At 42.2% G+C, this 19948-nt stretch overlaps 1 protein-coding gene across 1 annotated transcript in view; it reads left to right on the forward strand.

The window, feature by feature from the left end:
- The first annotated feature begins 1145 nt into the window (after positions 1–1145).
- The window catches only part of WDR81 (WD repeat domain 81), a 90150-nt gene continuing 71347 nt past the window's right edge, over positions 1146–19948 (forward strand). The window contains exons 1-3 of the mRNA XM_082244832.1: positions 1146–4682; positions 14790–14897; positions 16169–16344. Of these exons, the coding sequence (XP_082100958.1) occupies positions 1190–4682; positions 14790–14897; positions 16169–16344 (3777 nt within the window). The 5' untranslated portion in view covers positions 1146–1189. The remainder of the gene's footprint in view (positions 4683–14789; positions 14898–16168; positions 16345–19948) is intronic.

Below are 19948 nucleotides of genomic sequence, written 5' to 3' on the forward strand. Positions count from 1 at the left end.
AATGTTTTATAGCAGAAAGTAAAAAATATTGTGTTTTTTTTTTTTTTTTTCAAAATTGTCGCTCTTTTTTGTTTATAGTGCAAAATCTAAAATCCGCAGAGGTGATCACATACCACCAAAAGAAAGCTCTATTTGTGGGGAAAAAAGGACATCAATTGTATTTTGGGTACAGCCTCACACGACTATGCAAGTGTCAGTTAAATATACGCAGTGCCGAATTGCAAAAAATGGCCTGGTCATTAAGGGAGTAAAACCTTCTGGGGCTAAAGTGGTTAATGTCAGATCATTAGCAAATCTTACAATATTCTCTGTGGTAAGCTGTTCACTACAGATAGTGTATGTAAAAGCACTTTTTTTTTTTTTTTTTTGGGGGGGGTGGATTTAAAGTGGAGAAGGGTTAGACTACCTGCAAAGTGTGTTGTGGGTGTTTTTTTTTTTTTCCCTTTTAGACCTCCTATTTGCCTTGGTGGTCCTTGTCACCAAAAATGAAAGTAAGGTAAAAAGCAAAAATTTTAATTTTCAACAGAGCAAGAGCCATGGGTGAATCATTCAAAAGTGACACTGACAAATGTTACAGTGAAAACTGTAAAGTGGGAATCCCCTTCACTTTTGTGTGATTTCCTATTGAAACTCTAGGACTAAAAGGGAAGTATATTCTCCTCTTCCCTTTTAACTATTCCTTTCTGTATCCAAAAAAACAAAAACAAAATACACTGTAAGTTCCCTGTCTTCAAGGGTATCTAAAGCCCAATTTTATTATTTTTAGTATTGTTGTATATGTGCTGCAGGGAACTTTCTCTTCCCTCTCTCTTTGTCCTGTTGACCATTATCATTGGGACTCAAAGGTGAGGGAAACTCCAAAAGAGATGATTTTTCTCACTTTTAAGAGATTTCTGCTTGCTTCCTTGTGCCGATGGTACTGCAGATGAAGGGAAATCTCCCCAAGAAGATACAGAGAACAAAAAAACTAGCAGATGTTTTAACCCTTTCGGTAGGTAGAGACCATACTCGCTAGAAAACATTTTGTCCTGGAGAATTTTTTTTTATTTTTTTTTTTTTTATTAAGACTAAAGTAAAACCATTGAAAATGTACCTATTTCTAATGTGTGTATCTTATTTTTATTTCTTTTTTTATTCACAGCATCAAAATACTAAAATGTGACAAAACACAAATTCTCCTTTGCCAAATATGGAGTGGTTAATGGACTCTGTTGAAAAGGACCTTGGCATTGATCAGAAGCAACTTGCTATATCTGAAGCTGGCAGTCATGTAATTGCTTTTGTATCTCAAAAATGGCTTTTCAACCTGAAAGAACGCAAAACCATTCCATCGCAATGCCCCAAGCTTGAAGGGTTTAGCAGTGTAGAAATTAAGACATTTTTGCAGCGTTCAGTCCAGAAATTACCTGCTGGCTGGACAAGGTTAGAGATTCATGGACTGAGAAAAAGTAGGCTGGCCTACTCATTGGCTCTAAACAATGGCTTCCTACAAGGACAGAATGGGGACTGTGCATCATTGTTTAGTTTTATGAACAATGTGGCCCAACAAAACTATAAGAACATGTGGTTCAAAGCCCAAAGGAGTTATGTGCAGCCCTATGAAAATGTAACTAAAGTGCCAAGCATGCAGGCCCTGGATGCTCTAAAGTTGTCTCTCCAGAAAATCTATGGTTGCCCTTTCATTGTCACAAACAAAGCATCTACCAGTCTGTCTCCTTCCAAAGAAAGTGCCAGTTTTGTTGGAGCTCCTTCTTGCCCCAATATTGTCCCAGCTGAAGCTTTGCTGGAATCATCTGGCATGTTGTATATTATCTTGCCATATATGCAGTATTCATTATATGATGCTATCACATTTAGCCCTGCTAAGCTCGCAAACAGTCATGCCAAAGTACTTTTTATTTTGTATAATATTCTCCAGGCCATGAAGGCATGTCACTTAGCAGGCTTATCAAGTGGATCCATTTCATTATGCAACGTGGCTGTTGATGAAAAACTTTGCAGTCAGCTAAGGCCTAATTTTATTGATTATGAAAGGAAAGTTGAAAGCTCATTGAGTAGTAGAGCAGATTCATCAGATAGCATGGATCAAGTAAAATCAAGTGCACTGTGTGTGTCGTGCAATGGTGAGCTGAAAGACATGGTTATTGACTGGATTCATGGAAGGGTTAGCAATTTTGACTACCTTATGTATCTGAATAAACTGGCTGGCAGAAGACAGGGAGATCCAAATTACCATCCAGTTTTACCTTGGGTTGTTGATTTCACTACTAAAAACGGCAAATTTAGAGACCTGAAAAAATCCAAGTTCCGTTTAAACAAAGGGGACAAGCAACTAGAATTCACATATGAGATGACAAAACAGGCATTTGTAGCAGGTGGTGGCAGTTCAGATCAGTTGCATGTTCCTCACCATATCTCTGATGTTCTTTCAGATATTACATACTATGTATATAAGGCTAGAAGAACCCCAAAAGCTGTCCTTTGTAATCATGTGCGTTCTCAGTGGGAACCAAATGAATATCCAGCTAGCATGGAACGTATGCAGGCATGGACTCCAGATGAGTGCATTCCAGAATTTTTCTCAGAACCTACAATATTCAAATCCATTCATGCAGATATGCCAGATCTAGACATTCCATCATGGTGCAGTTCATATGAAGATTTCATAAATGTACACCGAGCACTTTTAGAAAGCAGAGATGTGTCTCAAGATCTTCATCACTGGATAGACCTTACTTTTGGGTACAAGCTGACTGGGAAGAATGCAGTGAAAGAAAAAAATGTCTGTCTTCACCTGGTGGATAATCACACTAACTTGACGTGTTACGGCGTTGTACAGTTGTTTGATCAGCCCCATCCCAAACGTCTTCTTGGGCCTAGTTATTCTCTTTTTGAAGCTCCTGCTGTAGTTACATCTAGACATAGCATTGTTGAGATGACTGCATCTAATAACAAACATACTGTCAATGGTCTTGTGCTGGAAGCCACTGCTTGTGAGAGTCATTGGACCAGCGATAAAGAGAGCACAGCAGATGATGATCTAGAGCAAGGAACTGAGGCTCTTGATGCGCTAGGAAGTTCAGGAAAGGGTGTTGATCAGGCCACTATTCCCTCTCACCAAATTACTAGTTCCAGTAACTTCTCAGGTGAAAGCAGATCTCCTCCTATTAGGTCAAACAGGCCATTCAAGATTGCCTCAGAAGAAAACTGTGGAAAGATCTCATTGCCTGAAGGTTTTAATCCTATTCAAGCTTTGGAAGAACTGGAAAAACTTGACAATTTTTTAGTTCGTGGTTTGCATAGCACCATACTTCCAGTGAAAGAATCTAACAACAAGCATCCACTGAGCCTTTTAGATCTTTTTCAGAGCGATATACAAGCTTTGGGTGTTATGATGGCAGAAATTGTTTTTGCCCCAAGAATCCACACTATGGCCCCTAAATCCCCACTTTTGGAACGATATATTTTAGTTCGCAATCTTGGAAAACATCACATGAAAGAGATTCCTACACCTCTTCTACAGATGCTTGAGTCTTTTTTACAGCTACATGCTCCAGATGAAGAGCTTTTTAGCACTGTGGACATTGAGACACAGGTCAAACTGTTTGAGTTTCCTCACATTTCTAACGGTCTTCCTCCACCATCTCCCTCTCAGCTCCTAAGTCCATTTTGCTCAACCATTCCTTTCCCTAAGTACTTCCCTAACTTGCATAAATTCATCTTGACCTATCAGTCACGCAGAACAGAAGATGACAGCCAAGGTCGTGAGCTTGTGTTCCAGTTGTGGCAGCAAATAGATGGAATTCTTTGTGATATTACTCCTGAAGGATTAGAAATAATTCTTCCATTTGTCTTGTCACTAATGACTGAAGGAAGTACGGCTGTTTATGCAGCATGGTATCTTTTTGAGCCTGTGGCCAAAGCTTTGGGCCCAAAAAACACAAACAAGTATTTATTGAAGCCACTCATTGGTGCATATGAAAACCCTTCATTTATCCATGGAAGATTTTATCTGTACACAGATTGCTTTGTAGCCCAGTTGATAGTTCGCCTGGGTTTGCAGGCATTTCTTTCCAGTTTACTTAATCATGTGCTTCAAATACTTGTTGGAGTAGAAAGTTCAGGAGATGAAGGAAAATTGTTGTCTGGAACGGCTGAAGACGAGGAAAGTGGTGGGGAGAGCCCAGTTGCTGGTGAATTTGGTGACGGTCTGCAGAATAGCGTAGACCATAGTGGCTCTTCCCATGAACTCTTAGACTATACTTCTGGGGTTAGCTTTCATGATCAAGTTTACCTAGCAGAAAATGAGGACTTTCAAGGTGGACTATTTGTCAATGATGCCCTTCATACTCAAGAACCAGAGTCTCTAAGCCTTGGAAGGTTAAGTGACAAAAGCAGTGCAAGTGAAGTCTCCCTAGGAGATGAGAAAGTGGCAGATAGTGACTCCCTCAGAGAAAAAAGTAGCATGAAGTCTGGAGATAGTAGTCAAGACTTAAAACAAAGTGAGGAGTCTGAAGAAGAGGAAGAGCGGGATTCTTCTCCTGGCCTTTCAGAAATAACCCTCTCAGTCAACACAGAAGCTTCAACTGATACAGTTGTAGCCAGTGAAAGCCAAGAACTGGAAGAGGAAGAACCCGATTTAAATAATCAGACAGAAGAAAAAGAACAAAAGATTTTAATAGGTAAGATTATTCTTCATCATTTATAATTCTAGAAACCTGCTTACTTTATTATATAATGTATTATTCATGTAAAATAAGAACTGGAAGCTCGAAGAGCTAGAAGTAGATTAAACTGAATGACTTGCTGCTATCTCTTGAGAATTCTGGCAGCAAGATGTCTGTATAAGAATTCCCAATTCTACCTATCCACAATTTCTTTCAATCTCTTTTTCTCTTTTTTACTTCCTATCTTAGTGACTTGTTGTCGTCATAAGGACAGGGAATGAGGGGAAATTGGAACATGGACCCGTATCTACTTGTGCAATGCAAACAGTCATTTTCCTAGGGCACATTTAGTCTACTTTTAACTAGAGTTAACTAAACCAATTGCCCTTGCTTTAAGAAAAACCCACCCAGAGGGAAAATAATTGTTGTGGATATACAGGTGCATCTCAAAAAATTAGAATATCATCAGAAATATCATTTATTTCTGTAATTCAAATAAAAAAGTGACACATATATAGGTTCATTACATACAGAGTGATATATTTTAAGGATTTCTTTATTTTAGTTCTGACAGTTATGAATTACAGCGAGTGAAAACCCAAAATTCAGATTTTTTGAATATTGTTAAAAAGTTCAATATTGTAGACTCATGGTGTCACACTCTAATCAGCTAATTAATTTAAAACACCTGTAAAGGTTTCCTGAGCCTTTAAGTGGTCTCTGTCTGGTTCAGTAGGTTACACAATAATGGGGATGACTGTCTACTTGACAGTTGTCCAGGTATATTAAGGTAGAGTTGAATGGAAGGAAAACGTGAGATCAAAAAAGGTGCCCAAGCAACAGGGATAATAGAGAGAGAGGATTGTAAAGGAAAGGCCATTCAAGAATTTGGGTGAGATTCACAAGGAGTGGACTATGGCTGATGTCAGTGGTTCAAGAGCAACCACACACCACAAACATATCCAGGACATGGGCTACAACTGTCGCATTCCTTGTGTCAACCCACTCCTGAACCAGAGACAAGGTCAGAAGCGTCTTACCTGGACTAATGAGAAAAAGGATTGGACTTTTGCCCAGTGGTCAAAAGTCCTCTTTTCGGATGAAAGTAAATCTTGCATTTCATTTGGGAATCCAAGTCCCAGAGTCAGGAAGAAGAGTGAAGAGGCACAGAATCCAAGTTGCATGAGGTCCAGTGTGAAGTTTCCACAGTCAGTGATGGTTTGGGGAGCCATGACCTCTGCTGGTGTTGGTCCACTGTGTTTTTTAACAATTTCAAAGTTAGCGCAGCCCTCTACCAGGAAATTCTAGAGCATTTCATGCTTCCCTCTGCTGACCAGCTTTATGGAAATCCTGATTTCATTTTCCAGCAGGACCCACACTGCCAAAAGTACCAATGGATCTGGTTTAATGATCGTGGTATCACTGTGCTTTATTGGCCAGCAGGGAACCTGTGGGGTATTGTCAAGAGGAAGATGAGACACCAGACTCAACAATAAAGACAAGCTGAAGGCTGCTATCAAAGCAACCTGGGCCTCCATAACACCTCAGCAGTGCCACACGCTGATCGCTGCCATGCCGCCTTGATGCAGCAATTAATGCAAAAGGAGCCCTGCCCAAGTATTTGTGCATACTATACTTTTTCAGTAAGCCAACATTTCTGTATTTATCCTTTTTTTTTTTTTTTTTATTGGTTTTATGTAATATTCTTATTTTCTAAAAACTGAGTTTTGGGTTTTTACTAGCTGTAATCCATAGTCCTCAAAATGTAAACGAAAGAAATGCTTGAAATATATCACTTTGTGTGTAATGAATTTTATGAGTTTTACTTTTTGAATTAAATTACTGAAATTACTTTTCTCTTTCGTTCATTGACGGACACAGCTCTTCATCTTCAGGACCATAGGATTATGCTGCCCCTTACACGAGTAGGACACTAGGCAAAGAAAAGCTTGAGCATGCCTATGGGGGCAGTCCCTGGGGTTTTTTTTCCCACTTCCTCCTATAGGTATTTCGTATTTTTTTTTTTTTTCTGCCTACTCCGGAGTAAGGACCCTTTATGTATTTAAAAGTTTCTATCATTATCCCCTCTGTCTCTTCTTTCTTCCAAGCTATACATGTTAAGGTCCTTTAACCTTTCCTGGTAAGTTTTTTTTCCTGCAATCCATGTACTAGTTTAGTAGCTCTTCTCTGAACTCTCTCTAGAGTATCTATATCCTTCTGGAGATATGGCCTCCAGTACGGCGCACAATACTCCAAGTGAGGTCTCACCAGTGTTCTGTACAGCGGCATAAGCACTTCTCTCTTTCTACTGCTTATACCTCTCCCTATACATCCAAGCATTCTGCTGGCATTTCGTGCTGCTCTATTACATTGTCTTCCCACCTTTAAGTCTTCTGAAATAATTACTCCTAAATCCCTGAGGAAAGGGATTTAGGAGTAATTAGTTCAGAAGACTTAAAGGTGGGAAGACAATGTAATGGAGCAGCACGAAATGCCAGCAGAATGATTGGATATATAGGGAGAGGTATAAGCAGTAGAAAGAGAGAAGTGCTTATGCCGCTGTACAGAACACTGGTGAGACCTCACTTGGAGTATTGTGCGCAGTACTGGAGGCCATATCTCCAGAAGGATATAGATACTCTAGAGAGAGTTCAGAGAAGAGCTACTAAACTAGTACATGGATTGCAGGAAAAAAACTTACCAGGAAAGGTTAAAGGACCTTAACATGTATAGCTTGGAAGAAAGAAGAGACAGAGGGGATATGATAGAAACTTTTAAATACATAAAGGGAATCAACTCGGTAAAGGAGGAGAGCATATTTAAAAGAAGAAAAACTACCACAAGAGGACACAGTTTTAAATTAGAGGGGCAAAGGTTTAAAAGTTGTGACGAGACCCTTGCTCGCTCTGTCCGCTCTCCCGACACTCCTCTGTTTCTAGTCAGTCAGCTTGCAGATCGCATTGTCTGATGGTTCGGTCAACCAAGGATCCGGGATCCAAACTACAGCTATGTGCCGTTCGGAATCCATTAGAACAAACACCAAGCAGGCTGTATGTAAGTTCAAACAGGAAGACAATTTATTGGAAGAACACAGCACACTTTATACAGAAAGTGGAATATCCATGCAAATGAGGGCTTGAAATGAGTCAACAGGGATTGGTCAGATAGCTTTGACCAATGCAAATGAGGGCTTGAAAATGAGTCAGTAGTGATTGGTCAGATAACTTTGACCAATGCAAGGAGACAGAAGCCCCATGGGGCAATCAATGTACACAATAGTCAGACACAGAACAATGGTTGTCTAACGAGCCCTGAAAACACATTACTCTGTGTCAATACCTCCCTTAGCAGACAACAGGTGCGGTCATTAGCATTAGCCCACCTGACAATAGTTGAATGGGGAGCCACCCCAGACAGTCCGGCTCCTCAGAACTTCCTGGGATGACCATATTAGGAGTGGGCTTCCTGCTCAGAAACCTCATGGCAAAGGGAACAATTGACCTTGCTGACAAAAATGAAGCAATTCAACCCCTCACCCATCTGTCCTTAAATTCCAGTGATGGTGAACACCATCACAAAAGTAATATGAGGAAGTATTACTTTACTGAGAGAGTAGTGGATGCATGGAATAACCTTCCTGCAGAAGTGGTAGCTGCAAATACAGTGAAGGAGTTTAAGCATGCATGGGATAGGCATAAGGCTATCCTTCATATAAGATAGGGCCAGGGACTATTCATAGGATTCAGATATATTGGGCAGACTAGATGGGCCAAATGGTTCTTATCTGCCGACACATTCTATGTTTCTAAGGACCTAGTTTCTTGCTGGGATCTCTGGTCCTAGCTATTTTTTTTCTTTAATTATTTTGTTCCTGTGAGAATCTATTATTGACTGCCGGACTGGGCAACAAACTAGATAATCTAGATCCTTAAGGTCCCCCTAGTCCGGCCAGCGAGCGCATGCAGACTACAGCTCCGCGCTAGGTTGGCTACGACATAGCCCCTCTGGAACGGGGGCTGGCCTGCGAGGTAAACGTCTCGCGAGGGCGCATATGAAGTGGCTTTGGCCTGATTCACAGCGTTCCTCCTGGCCGACAGCACCCACATTACCATGGAGTGGTGTCCTGTCCAGAGCGGTGCCCACCCGGTTACTGGTGTGGTAAGTAGCTGTCCCCCCCCCCCCTCTACCCCGGCGGGGTTTTGGGGTGGATGTTGGCCCCTCCATGGGATAATCAGACTCCCGAGTCCTATGCTTTACAATCGCGTCTCACCTCCCCCTAGCCTGGTGGTCTCTGTGGCCCCCCACTGCTCAACCCACCCTGGGGTGGACATGGCTTTTCTTAAGTGAATTGGGGTTCGGCACTGGCAATGGGGGTTGGGGGGGGAGCGTGATGCCGGTGCCCAAAACGATTGCTCCTTGAGGGGAATGGGCCTGGTGGGGGCGCCTGTCTGGGCCCCCCTTCTTGGTGGGATCATTTTTTTTCCGGCTGTGGGTCCCCCTGGGAGCCCTGGGCCGCCATTTTCTTGTAGGCTGGTTTGCTACAGATAAACGGCCATGTTGGTGTAGCCTCAGCGGCCATTTGCCTATAGTATCTCATTAAAAATAGCAGGGGCCATGTTTTTGGAGCTCAGATGGGCGGTGATTCGGCAGTGGGAAATCCTTGGTCTCTAGTGCTAATAGCTATATGTCTTGGTCGGGGTAAACCAAGAGCGGGGTCTGTCAGGCCTGCGGACAAAAGCTCCTCCGCATGAAGGGGCACCCTCACCCATATCAGGGGTTTGGGGACATCGTTGCTGTTTTATGACCCATGGACCTTCCTCATTCAGGATAAGTGGGTCCACAAAGTCGTTCAATCCGGCTACAAGATCGAGTTTCGATTACACCCGCCAGCAAGGTTTTTTCCTTCCAACCTGCACTTATCCCCAGATCGCTTACAGGAACGCTATGGGGCAGTGCAAGACTTGTTGGTCCCGGTTCCGATGTCAGAACGCTTTCAGGGTTTCTATCCAAACCTGTTTATGGTTCGCAGGATGGATGACAAGGTGCGTCCAATTCTGGACCTCAAGGCGGTAAACTGCTTTGTGTGGGTACAGAAGTTTTGAATGGAGTCAACTCGCACAGTGGTAGCATCCCTACATCAGGGGGACCTTCTTACATCCACTTATCTTCACATTCCAATTTGTATCACCCATCAGCTCTTCCTCCGCTTTGCTGTGATCGAGGAGCATTATCAGTTTGTGGCATTACCCTTTGGTCTCCCCTCTGCTCCTCGGGTCTTCACAAAAGTGTTGGACCTGGTTCTAGCATTATTGTGTCAGCGGGGGATCGCTATACTGGTGTACCTGGACGATCTGTTTTTGTGAGCAGAGTCTTCGACTGCCCTGTTGGCCAACTTGGAGATCACTCTGCAAACGCTGAGGGAGTTTGGTTGGATTCTAAATTTTCAGAAGTCTGCTCTGGTCCCATCCACGAGCCTGGAATATTTGGGACTGACTCTGTACTCGGCCTCAGCCAGAGCATTCCTCCCTGTGGCAAAACTTCAGAAGTTGCAGGAGGCGATTCGGCTTCTGCTGTCCAGCAGACGGTCATCTCTTTGGACCTGCATGTGGGTGCTGGGCCTGATGGTGTCTACCTTCGAGGCACTTCCATTTGCACAGTTTCGCACGAGATCTCTGCAAAGGAGATTCTGGTAAAATGGAACAAGGATCCTCAGTCTCTTGGACAATCTGTTCATGTTGACCTGGAGAACAAGGGGGCCCCTGGTTTGGTTGCTTTGTTCTCCAGTACTTCTTCAGGGAAAATCCTTTCTTCCCCTGTCCCGGACGGTTGTCACCACGGATGCCAGCCTGTCTGGGTGGAGAGGCGTCCTCGGCACGGATTGTGCTCAAGGGGTCTGGACTCTGGAGGAGTCCAGGCTACCGATCAATATACTGGAGCTCTGAGCGATCAGGCTTTGCCTGGATCATTGGACAGTTAACCTCCAAGGATGTCCGGTACGGATTCGATTGGACATAACCACAGCTGTGGCCTATGCCAATCACCAAGGGGGCACAAGAAGTGTGCTGGCAGGTCGGGAAGTAGTAGACATTCTAAGGTGGGCAGAACGGTTTGTTCCAGCCCTCTCTGCTGTACACATTCCAGGGGTGGAAAATTGGCAGGTAGACTATCTCAGTCGACGGGCGTTGGACCAGGTAGAATGGTCTATTTATACGGAGGTGTTCAGTCAGTTGTGTCTCTGGTGGGGTACTCCCGAGGTGGACCTGTTGGCCTCTCGCTTCAACATGAAAGTTCAGAGGTTTGTGACACTGTCTCGGGACCCTCTAGCCGACGCCACAGATGCCCTAGTGGCTTTCTTGAGTCATTATCGTCTGATATACCCCTTTCCTCCTGTAAAGCTTCTGCCGCGACTCCTTCACAGGGAGTGAGACACTTGGCTCCCCTGGTACGGTCTCCATTGCCACCGTGGGATCTCAATTTGGTGTTGACAGTTCTTCAGAAACCTCCCTTTGAAAATCCTCGGGAGATTCCCCTGCTTGCATTGTCCAAGAAGGTGGCTATTACTTCGGTGCAGGTTATCTGATCTGGCAGGGCTGTCTTGCCGTTCACCTTATCTAGTTGTTCATAGTGATAATGTGGTTCTTTGACAGGGCCAACGTTCCTTCCAAAGAAAGTCTCCGATTTTTATCTGAATGAAGACATTGAGTTGCCTTGCCTGTGTCCTAAGCATTCTAAGGAAGTTGCCTTGCATTCCCTGAATGTGGTTCGGGCAGTCAGGGTGTACCTGGCAGCTACGGAGTCATTTCGAAAGTCAGACTCACTGTTTGTCCTCACGGATGGACCTCGCAAGGAGCTGGCTGCTTCTGCTGCAACCATTTCCAGATGGATCAGGCAGACTGTGGTTCAGTCTTATTCTATTAAGGGTCAGGTTCCTCCTTTCCCTGTCAGGGTGCACTCTACTTGGGTGCTTAGTTCCTCCTGGGCCTTCCATTATCAGGCGTCAGTAGTGCAAGTTTGCAAAGCGGCCACTTGGTCGTCTGTGCACACATTTACAAAGTTTTATAAAGTGGATGTGTTGGCATCTGCGGATGCTTCTTTTGGCTGCAAAGTGTTGCAGGCTGCTGTTTAGAGGATTTCTCCTCTTTTAGGGTGTTTTTTTTTTTTTTTTTTCAGTTGTGCTCCATGTTACCTGGTTGGGTTTGTTTTAGCCTTTGGGAAGTTTTTCTGCTGTTCCCACCCCTCATGTTTGACTGCTTTGGGACGTCCCTACGGTAATGAAAATGAAGAGCTTTGTCCATCAATAAACGAAAGATAAAATGGTATTTTTGACTTGCCATAAAATCCATTTCTCTGATGTTCATTGATGAACACAGCACCCGCCCCCTCTTTGGAGTTGTTTGTTTTTTTTTTTCTTTTGACGCTGCTTGTTACAAAACTGAATACCTATAGCAGGAAGTGAGAGTATACCCCCAGGCACTGCCCCATAGATGTGCTCAAGCATTTCTCTGCCTAGTGTCCCTCTCCTGTAGGGGACAGCATAACCCTACGGTCCTGAAGATGAAGAGCTGTGTCTGTCAATGAACATCAGAGTAATGGATTTTAGGGTAAGTCAAAAATCACATTTTTTTTTTTTTTTTTTAATCTTGTTTCTTGAGATGCACCTGTACTGTCTGAAATTAAAAACTGGTGGCCTTATGCCTATGCCACATGTCAACAATACCTTTTTTTTAATAGACCATTAAGAATATTGCTATTGATTGGTTGGATATGCTTGAGAAAGGTGGTGGTATTGACTTAGAGAGGTCCAGTTCAAGATCATGTTGTACATCGAGCATACTGGACCTTCACCACCTCACTTATTTCGTGTCTTAAAATGTAATACCCAGTTCCTCACTTTAATCCAACCATTTAGTCTTGCCCAGTCAAAGTAAATGGGGAAAAAAAAAAACCTCTCATGAATTTTGAGACTCCTAAACACAATGATTGGTCTATTTTTATAATGCAGGCAATGTAGAGTGCCACTTCACTAACCATATGGAAACCGATTTCTCTTCGGAATAAAAAAAAGTATTCTAAATGGCTCCTACCGTAATTTCCAACTTTAACAAGTCTAAAATCATATTTGTTCAAAATAATGCTTTTAGAAAACCTGTATGCCTCATGACACAAACCTATCTATTAGAAAAAAAAAAAAGAAGGTAAATGGCTTAACTTTTTGGCCTAGAATAACCAAGGGATCAGTTGAGAGAGACCATGCTTATTTTTACATTACTTGGTTTCAGTGCGAAAGTGAAAGGATCCCTGGGCAAACTCAACATTTTATCACCTTCACCGACTACTCATGACCCCACTCTATCTAGGTGAATAGGTGTGCCTTAAAACCCTTCTTTTTTTGATATATGCAGGTATAATACATGATATCATTATTTATTATATGATGAACTATAACTTCTGCTGGTGGTTATGTTCTGTTAGATTTATTCTAACTACTTTTAACTACCCTTTTATTAATATGTAGCTGTCAATTTTTTTTTTTTATTACTTTTTCAACATTCATTATGCTACCTTTTTCTACTTTATACACCATTTCATTCATAGACGTTGACATTTCTTCTATCATGGAAAAAAAAGCAGCATAAGACTATTGTGTTTCATAGGCATTCATGGTTCTTCACAAATTGGCACTGAATTGTCTCCTCAATAAGCACATTTTTATACTTGCTGTTATAATGTTTTGCTCTTACGCCTGTCCTGTTTGTCTTAAAAATAAAAAAATATTTAGAACGTTCTGTAGTTATATGCCTGCATAAAGCTAGGTCCACTAGATGATCGAGTCTTTTAACTAATATACAGTTTGCGTTTCGATAGTATAAAACTATGTGTTTGTGCATCATGCCTTTTAATAATGTAAACTAAATTGGGATTTAAAAACTGAGTATTTTTTTGTAATGTTTGACACAGTATGCTTTTTTATAATTGCATTAGTTTGTGTTTAAGATTTGTGGTTCTTTTTTAAAGCAGGGGTGTTCAACCTGTGGCTCGCGGAGCCCTCTGATGTGGCCTGCAATCTTAAGGGCCCTTTCACATGGGCGCTCCGTATGTCCGCAAATCATCCTATTTTTTTTGCGGATGATTTACGGACATAATGTAAGTCAATGGCATTGCGGATGTCAGCGGAATACCATCCGATTTTCTTCCTTTCAGTTCTGTTCCGTTTTTTGGAACGGAACAGAACCCTATTTTTCCTCCGTTCAAAAAACGTAAAGGAAGCAAAATCGGATGTCAGCGGTGTCATCCGCTGACATCCGCAATGCCCATAGACTTACATTATGTCCGTATATCATCCACAAACGGATGGGATGATATGCGGACATACGGAGCGGATGACACAAGTGTCATCCACTCCGTGAAAAAAAAAAAAAAGGACCGAAGCGGAGAATAAAAACTGATCGCCCGTGTGAAAGAGCCCTTAGAGTGCAGTGAGGCATTGCTGGCAGTAGGAGCTGCATAAACGGATGCTTCCTCTGTAGCTTCAGCTCCTGTACCAGGCGGAGTGATACCAAAGTGCACTCTGCCTCTAATCCTTTCTAGCAGCCTGGAGAGCGATGTCAGCAGCAGCTGAAAGAGGAAAAAGTCAGTGTATTAACACATATGCTGGGCATAATAGCTTCTAGCAGTGGGCATAACAACACCTGTAAAAGGGGTTAACCACTATTAGGCTGCTTTCACACTGCAGCTTTCCTGCGGGTTAGCTGGACTGAGCCATAGATTTTTATTATATTTTGCAGGTTTGGCCCATCTCTCAGCGCAGGAAAATTGCAGGTGCAGATAAACTGCAGCGTATCAGTGTGAAGCAGCCTTATAGGGGGCTTAGACAGTAAGGGATTGTTTACATTTTTGGTTTGGGGGCAGTAAAACCATATAGTTCATTGTGGCCTGGGACCGGTTACCAAATCACTTAGGTGGCCCTCGCTCTTCAAAAGGTTAAGCACCCCTGTTTTTAATTCCTTCAACTCTGTCTACTACAAAACTTTTTCAACCTTGGTTACTTTGCTTTGTTTTAACGTTATCAGGATAGTTTCCTGTGTACTGTACTTTTTATCTGGGTGCACTTTTGTTTTGCAGATACAGCTTGTAAGATGGTAAGGTGGCTTTCAGCCAAGCTAGGTCCAACTGTGACCTCCCGCTGCATTGGCAGGAATCTGCTACGATTACTCACGTCCTGTTATGTTGGTAATTGTTTGTCTCTTATTTTAAGAAATTGCTGTCTCACATGCTTCACATAGCAAATCCCAATCAGTGCACTCATGTATGATTACTATTTTTATTACAAAAATCCAGTTACTGCCTTGTTTAAATATTTTAGATCTTATAGTTTTGTTAAAAATTGGACCACTAGATCTGTAAATGGAGCTAGAACTGATTGTTTTGCCTGCCCTGTGATAACTTTTTGCATGCCCTTGCTCTGCTCACAAACCCTTCAGCCTCAAAACTGCAGCTTTCTATAGACAAAGCTGGTTGTTCAAGTTTGATATGGCTGCTTTTGTTTTGCAAACTTGTAGTGATCAGACATGAAAAATCCAACCTGGTCAGTTCCTGTTTTCCCTAAGCCTGGGATGTCTGCTGGGCTAGAGGAGGGTGAACAGGCATACGTCAGATCAGGTGAACTTTTTAAAGGATAAGTTCACTTTTTGGGAAAAAATAATAAATGCATATTTTTTTGCAGGTAAATAAATGTGCATTTATATATTTTTTGGAGCCTGTAAAACATTGCAGGTTTCCAGCAGATCTGCCAGTGTATCTGCTTGCCTGTATATCCCGTATGGGTAAGCAGACACAATCTGACGGGAAGAATGAACGCACTACAACAATGCTCCACAGAGTCGTGGTAGTTCATTGAAAACTACAATCCGACAGCCGCTAAGGCACAGAGCCCTGTCAATTAGTGACGCGGCTGGTCGGGCGGGGACAGCTAAGGGGGGGGGGGAGAGAGAGAAGAACCCCGCTAGCTGTCACAACGGGAATAGGGGGGGCAGTCTGTTCATGACGTGTTACATTTTACACCCGGTATATGGGTGTAACATATTATGAAAATGTGAACTTATTTTTTAAGTTTATATTCTTGTCTGGTTTGCAATAGTTCAATCTTTATCCAAAAATCAGTCCATGTATGGTCAACCTTATGCATTTCAGCTGTAACTCCCAATCATCCATGTTGTGTTTTTTTTTTTTTTCAGTACTTAGTGGTTTCTTTATTTTGTCGATTTGTTTTGCATTGCTAGTTAACAGTGTAATACACAACTTCAAAGCACAAACTGAATATAGACCTCACCTGCAATGTGCTTTGAGGATGGAAGGCCAGTTCTCTCAGTTACGTTTAGTATTAACTTGAAAAATTTTGATGAAATTACATTTTGTTAAAAGCGTTACAGAAAAAATATGGATCTGTTTTTTCAATCGAAAAATTGCAGGGTTAATATATGCATGATCCCTATCGTATGCAGGTCACCAGAGACATCAGTTTCTATCTAACATGGAGGAAAATAGCCCACTAAATGTCAAGAGGTTGGTGTACGGTGATCAGGTGTCAAGGCCTGTGCTGGAGTGCCTGATGCATATGGCTCATCTCTATGGGGAACCTTTTCTTACCTATCAGTATCTGCCTTACATCAGCTACCTGGTAAGTTGTAACTACCGCCGGATGCCATGCCAAGCAGTTAAAGCGGAGTTCCAGCCAAATTATTATTTATTTATTTTTTTTAAGCTAAAAATACCCATAGAATAGTCAGGGCTCGTGCATTTAAATAAAGACATCCAGTAAACTGTCCCCTGTTTTGTTTACATCGCAGCATGAATTACTTACTTTGAGCAGTTATTGTACAGCGTGGGCATCTGAAGCCGTAGTGTCCCTCCTCTGGGATTTCGCGCATGCGCAGTGTGTTGCAAGCGAGTCCCACAGCTTGCAGGCCAGGTTTCCATACCCCGTTGACTCCTGAGATTGATGACACTCCTCTCCCAGGAGCCAATGCAAAGCCAGAAATGACGTAGTTGGCCGCGGCCACATAAGGAGGAAGTGAAAAGATTTTGCTCCATAAAGAAGGTAAGTAAACCGGGAAAACAAAAATAATTGCCAATTCATTGTTAGGATGCACACAAGTGCTGCATGGAGGGCATTGTAAAATGTGGGTGGAACTCCGCTTTAATAAAAAATAAAAATAAAATGTCTTGTATTTTGATACACCAAATGGATACTGCTTAACAGTACACAAACATTAAATGGTATTTTCTTTTTTGTAATCCCTCCCTTAGTGCCGGTTCACACTAATACGACTTGTCAGTCGATTTGGTCAGCCTGGCAAGTCGTGCACCGTTGCGGTCATTGGGTAGTACAGGACCGGTTCTAATAGGAGCGACACAAGTCGCTCCAACTTAGAAAAAGGATCCTGTACTACTTCGGGGCGACCTGGAGGTGACTTGCATTGACATTCATTTTATGAAGTCCGTGCAAGTCGCGCTGTACGCGACTTCACAGGTCGCCCCCTAAGTCGGAGCGACCAAGTGTGAAACAAGACTTAGTCTGGCTATTCAAAGCCAAGTTCCAGAATTTGTGAGGTGAGGCTGATTTTGGAAATGAACATACTTGTAACTACCATATTGTACACTAGGTTCTTCTGCCTGTAATAAGTGGACAAATCCATAGACATCATTGGGAAACGTTGCACTCGGCAAAATTAACAGAGTATGAGAAGTGGAAGTTCAGTGTATGACTCAGAATGTAGAATGTACAGGCCACGCACTACACTTGTCTCCTCTCACACTCTTTACTGAAAGCTTTCTAGTGGAGCAGACAGGTCAGAAAGGTTCAACTTTGGAACATGTTACACCCGTATTTTGAGTGTAACGTTCCAGCACAGCACACCCCACCCAGCACAATAAAGGTTTATTTTTTCAAAGTAAGCTATCTGAAGGCTGAACTATTTTGGTAGAAGCTGTCACCATGTGACTGGATCCATTGCAATGGAGCACCTGGTTCACAAGTCATGTTACACTGGTGATTTTGAATTCCCAAAATGCATCCCCAGTTTAATGGATGTAGCTGCTTTTCTTGCCAGAAAACTGCAGAATCACATGAGACAGAAAAGGCAGCAATAGTTTAATTCTCACTAGTTCAGCCAATGAGAGAGCAACTCCATTGGGGAATCGGACTTCGGTTTCTGCTGACAGCTCTCATCCCCTACAACAGGACTACACTTTGCGGGAACCCCTATAAAAATATAGGGGGACATATTCCCTCTGTTAATCAGGTGCAGACCTGTGCTGCTTTCTGTTTTCACCCTGAAATTAAAACTGCAGCAGGTGACCATCCGCTGACATCCGATTTTTGTCCTTTCAGTTCTGTACAGTTTTTTGGAATGGAACAGAACCCTATTTTTCTTCCGTTTAAAAAAACCGGAAAGGATGCAAAATCGGATGTCAGCGGTGTCATCCGCTGACATCCGCAATCCCCATAGACCTACATTATATCCGTATATCATCCGCAAACGGAAGGGATGATATGCGGACATATGGAGCGGACGTGTCCGTGAAAAAAAAAGTGCCGCAGCGGAATAAAAAATCGGAGCGGCCGTGTGAAAGAGCCCTAAATGCGTTTTTGGTCTCTGTCATCCTATGCACAGCACCACAAAGGGAGAGGGAAGGCCAACAATATCTAATCAAGCTCTGCTGCATGCACAGGTATTTGACGGAAGAAAGTGAGCAAATGACTTGAACTGTGTTGCTTTTGCCTTCAACCTCCAGTATGTGCTGTGAGGCACAGGTGTAGTAATGGTAAAAGTGGATAGACAGAATTGCAATTCCTTTAGGCAGATAAGACTGGTCTTGTGTATTTCAGCTGTGTTTTAGCTGTTTGCTTAGAGTCCAGCTTCAGATTTTACCTGTTGCAAAGCCTGTTTGTATAATAAAAAAAAAAAAAAAACCTATTCTCAGTTACCCATTATCAGAGCTGAGAGACTGGTTATGTAGAATGTGAAGCGGAAAAGACTAGGGAAGATAGTCGTCTTCTGTACTGGGCCGCTTAAAGTGTACCTCGATTTGCTGTAAGAGGCAGCACAGTGTGAAACTAGCAAGAAACCAGGAAGGTGAAATTCCTGTATTTCAGCTGGTGACCTGGAGTGCAAACTTAGCAAAACATTCTGCCTTTTCCCTTCCTACATTGGTTTTCTTTTATCAGTGTTTTTTTTTTTTTTGTGATACATTTGGAAATTCCAGTGTATGTTGTCTAGATTATCTTAAATCCAAATTCAAAGCAGTAGCTTTGATTATAGCTTCTTTCTGTCCATTCACCTTTTTTTTTTTTTTTTGCAAATCCTGATGGAAGAAAATTGATCATACACTAATAAGCACTACATTTTCTTGCTCCTCGGGTGGTCCTACATGAATCCTGTGGATTTTTTTTTTTTTTCATTTTTCAGCAAAACTATTCAATGTTGTAAAGAATTGCAAACAAATTGCAAATTATGCTGTACATATCACATTCAGTTTTTGGCCAACCTTAAAATCCTGTTATTAGCAGATTAACATCAGATGTATAAATGACACCTGCTAAAATTAAATAATTGCATTGACAAAAATGAATAAAAACATTTTTGTTGCAGACATTTGAAGCTGAACCCTAGGTAGATAGCTAAGAACACAGCTAATATACATACAAGCAAGCTGCACAACCTGCTCAAAGTTTTTTGTGTTTCTGCCCATCCAGCCCTGAGATTTACACAGCCCTAATTCTCAGCACAGTCAGGTTGGTGACCTAACTCTTATCTGCTGCAGTTAAGCCACACAGCTTGGTCAATTGCATGCCCCCAACCTGTGCCTGGACACTTGAAAAGCGGCAAAAAGGTTGAAGCGTCATCCACCTGTCTCCTTTTCCATGTCAGCACTTGCAGTTGTAGCACATCTGATTGATTCCCCAGAACTGTCTCTCCGTGTCTGAGTTCCACAGATGATTAAAAGGGAAATCAATTCAAATTCAGGTATTTTTTCCAGATAACACACATTTTTTTTAAATAAAGGTGTTCTTTATTAGATCAAAGTTCTTCAGTTTTTGTGTTTTTCTTTCAATCTGTTTTATTTTCAAATTTGAGGTACAAAACCGCAAACAATACAGTAGCTAAGGCACTGGCAAGTTATGGTTAAAGAGCACAACAGAAAGATCAGAACAGTGGAATACAATTTGCTACAATAAATAGCACCGATGTGGGACTCTATGATTCCAGTGCAAAATTTGT

The sequence above is a fragment of the Pelophylax lessonae genome, assembly GCF_965119305.1.
Source record: "Pelophylax lessonae genome assembly, chromosome: 2".
NCBI lineage: Eukaryota > Metazoa > Chordata > Amphibia > Anura > Ranidae > Pelophylax > Pelophylax lessonae.